This window comes from Mercurialis annua, linkage group LG1-X, assembly GCF_937616625.2.
Source record: "Mercurialis annua linkage group LG1-X, ddMerAnnu1.2, whole genome shotgun sequence".
Classification (NCBI taxonomy): domain Eukaryota; kingdom Viridiplantae; phylum Streptophyta; class Magnoliopsida; order Malpighiales; family Euphorbiaceae; genus Mercurialis; species Mercurialis annua.
This window is the reverse complement of record NC_065570.1, coordinates 50,226,421-50,230,505: the sequence shown is the minus strand read 5'-3', so window position 1 is coordinate 50,230,505 and position 4,085 is coordinate 50,226,421. Positions and strand designations below refer to the sequence as shown.

General features: G+C 31.2%; 1 protein-coding gene across 1 annotated transcript; it reads right to left on the bottom strand.

The window, feature by feature from the left end:
* Positions 1-1,908: 1,908 nt before the first annotated feature.
* Positions 1,909-4,085, bottom strand: LOC130014786 (uncharacterized). The gene is made up of 2 exons (XM_056103678.1): positions 3,796-4,085; positions 1,909-2,017 (listed from the first exon to the last, which is right to left on the bottom strand). Exons 1-2 carry the CDS (start codon positions 4,068-4,070, stop codon positions 1,939-1,941), a joined length of 354 nt encoding a protein of 117 aa, XP_055959653.1. The 5' UTR covers positions 4,071-4,085; the 3' UTR covers positions 1,909-1,938.

Below are 4,085 nucleotides of genomic sequence, written 5' to 3'. Positions count from 1 at the left end.
AGTATATCTCTCTACGCAGACTTTATCACATTCGAAAGCATATCACTCCTTTCAGTGATTACGCTATAAACATACCACATCAATTAATCAATCATACTCATAATAAACACACATTTCATAGATAATATGAGTCTCGAGAGTATACAACTCCTCGCAGACTATATACTCGAAAGCGTAATGCTTACTCGAGTAACCACAAACATATATTGTGCTAACACACATATCTAACACATATCCTGACACCACACATAGGACAGGACGTTTTGAAAAATATTTGAAAAACCGATGAAAACGTTTAAAAGACATGACTGGAAATCCTATAATCCGCAGTAATTCCTAACTTAGCCTAGTGACATTGTATATTGCTCCTAGGTAACACAACATCTACACAGACTAGCAGTGGTATCTCTGACCAACTGCACTCAATTCCCATATTAGCAGAGGTAACTGGACCAACTGCTCTGATACCACCTTTGTCACGACCCGAAATCTCGAGTCGAGACCGGCGCTAGGGAATGGGAGTGGTTGCTCCGAAACCCGTAGCAAGCCTGAAAAACACTATAAATTTTTCGCTTTTAAAAGAGACGTATGACACATTTATTAAATAACTGATGAGATAAAACATCAGAGTTTTAAATGTGCTTTAAAACATTTAAATACAATAAGACTATACTAGTCTACTGCGGACAACTAGAACTTAAAACCTTCTTTACAGTCTTTTATCAAAGTAGACTTCCGAGAAATAAACGTTCGGAAGCCTTCATCAAAATCGGACCAGCTTTCCTGAAAAATAATTCCACAACGTGGGTCAGATATACTGGTGAGTTCATGCCGTTACAAATAAATATTTCATAAAGTTAAAAACCGTTTTATATTTAAAATAACTTTATGTATTTTCGAAATCCTTTGAAAACATCTTTAAAACAATTGAAGCCTGAGCTCACACATAACATATTTCAATCAAGACTTCAATATCAAAGAATGTCAACCATATACGTTGACCTTTAAATTAAACCACATTTCTTAAATTCGTCCATCTACATTGATGGCGAAACTTATCAACACATCATACATGCATAATCTTATGGGACCGATAGCACAGCCAACCGATCAACCATATCCACAACATACATAAATATTAAGGGACCGATAGCACAGCCAACCGATCAACCTTATTCACCTGAGACCGATAGCACAGCCAACCGATCTAACATACACACACAATCCTGACATCGATAGCACAGCCAACCGATGTAACACACACACACAATCATGACATCGATAGCACAACCAACCGATGTAACACACAATCCTGACATCGATAGCACAGCCAACCGATGTAACACACAATCCTGACATCGATAGCACAGCCAACCGATGTAAAACACACACACACAATCCTGACATCGATAGCACAGCCAACCGATGTAACACACACACACAATCCTGACATCGATAGCACAGCCAACCGATGTAACACACACACACAATCCTGACATCGATAGCACAGCCAACCGATGTAACACACACACAAAATCCTGACATCGATAGCACAGCCAACCGATGTAACACACACACACACAATCCTGACATCGATAGCACAGCCAACCGATGTAACACACACACACAATCCTGACATCGATAGCACAGCCAACCGATGTAACACACACGCACACAATCCTGACATCGATAGCGAAGCCAACCGATGTAACACACATTCAAGCATAAACAATTGCATAATAATTTTCAAAACTATGTGTGTACCTTTCTATATCAAAATAATATATACATATAGTATATACATAAAACATACATCGATACAAGGCATGTAAACATATAACACCGCAACACATATATCACACAGTATGTTAAAATATGAGACTTTACGAATACCGAAATGTAAAAACATGTACTCACAGAAATCGTTTAACTACGGTATTACTCCGTCAATGCTCCTTTAAACAACTCCGTTAATTCCCTTGGTCCTCCGACTCGATAGCTCGACAACTTGTCGAATCTAGTTAGGATCAAAATATTAATTCTCTTAATTAATAAAATCCTAACTCTAGAATTAACTCTATACAATATTAATTCAATTTAATTAATTAATTCTAATCCCCAAATAATTTCTTATTTAATAAGTTCATAACTTATTTTATTCATGTAATTTTTTCTTTACTTATCTCTTTTTACACATAAAACCATTATTCAGAAATATTCATTTAAATATTTCATTTTTCATAAATATACTTTATTATATAAAATATATTTCCTTATATCAATAATACTTTCCACTTCAAGGTTTATTATTTAAATTTATTAAAACATCCCCGTATTATCTTAAATTCCACTTTTGGTTAAAATACCAAAATACCCTCAAACTTTTCAAAATTGACCATTTAGGTCCTTTCGTAATTCAATTGATTTTAATATCGACAAAATTACTTAAAATATCCAAAATCATTTTACCTCAGATTATTAACAAATATAATCTGGAAACTTTGGCTAACATACCATGTAACCTTTCAACTTTGGAAAAATACGATTTAACTCAAAAACTCTAGTTTTCGGCAAACATATCCAATTCTTTCAAAAATCATCAAGATTCTTTAAAATTCTCAAAATCATTTCACATCAGATTATACACATCAATAATCTGGAAATATGGTTAAAATACTGATTGGTCCTTTATTTTCTTAAAAAAAATACATTTTAAACCTAAAACTTTAAATTTTGACAATCAAGTCCAAATCAATTGAAAATCACATCAATCAATCCTTTAAATAGTCTAAGCTTACTCATCAACTCAATTTTATGATCTCACATTTAATTCATAGACATGCAACACAATTTAGATTAAAATCGAAACTTTTAATTTCTTAAGTATTCATCAATTATGGATAATCCAATCAAATTAACCAAAACATATTTATTTTAATTATCATACTAAAACAGCAGCCCCAAAATTAAAATAAATTATTTTTCATAATTTTAACAATTTTAACAATTTAAAACCGTATAAACAATTAATAATCAAAACCGATTATTAATCCGTCAAAACACCTCAACTAAATCAATTAAATTCCATAAATAATCAACATATATATTTCATACATTTTTCATGAATAATTTCTGTCCGGAAATTAAAATGACAAAAATACCCTTTTTAAACATTTTTTTACCGATTAAACTATTATAAAAATTAAACCCGATTAACAAACCATTAAAAATTCACCATTAAACATTTATTCACCATCAACCCAACATCTAACTCAAACATAAACCAATTTATTTCCAGAAATTTAAAATTCATTTATTTATCATTTTTAAGCGATTTTTAAGCCTTTAAAACTATTAAAAATCGAACTCCAAACCATTAAATTAATACCCGAAATGTTTAACATTTTTAATCCACAAAAATCACACTTTAAAGCATATTTTAACCTCATGAAGTAGATCAGCCCAGAAATTAAAAATAATAATTTAATTTCACGGAAAAATTAATTCAAAACCGAAACCCATCTCTTTAAACTAATTACCCACTATTTTTAACACTTTTAATCCATGAATATCACATTTTTAAACATATATAAAAATAGTATTTAACATCAGCCCATAAATTAAAATTAATTTAATTTCCCATATATAAAAATTAATTCAAACCGAATATATCAAAACTATACACAAAAACCGAATTAAACACAATTAAACCACAAATTTCAACAACTAAAACACATAATATAAGCTTATTAAACATCAGAAAATAAACACAAAGTTTTGAGCTAGCGATTATACCTTGATCCTACATGCAATTGTAGATTAGTAATTAGCGGGTGATTTCCAACGTTTTTCGTTAAGGAATTATTGAGAAATAACAAATGAATAATATAGCTAAGGGTAAATGGTGAGTTGAGAGCATTCAACAATGGAGGTAAAAGAAATTTGCTGGAAATGAAGTGGGGAAGAAGACTTAGGATATTTATTAGTCTAGGCAAAATTACAAGTTTGCCCTTGTGGCAATTTCGTAAATAAAAGTAACTTTTGCAATATTCGAAATTAAACTTTCTCATTAATTTCCGAATAGT

What these genes read in the sequence shown, in the direction of transcription:
- LOC130014786 (XM_056103678.1), bottom strand. Translation starts at nt 4,070, where the DNA reads ATGAGAAAGTTTAATTTCGAATATTGCAAAAGTTACTTTTATTTACGA. An exon ending in CAATTGCATGTAGGATCAAG is followed by an intron (nt 2,018 to 3,795) that starts GTATAATCGCTA and finishes GATCCTAACTAG; the next exon opens with ATTCGACAAGTTGTCGAGCT.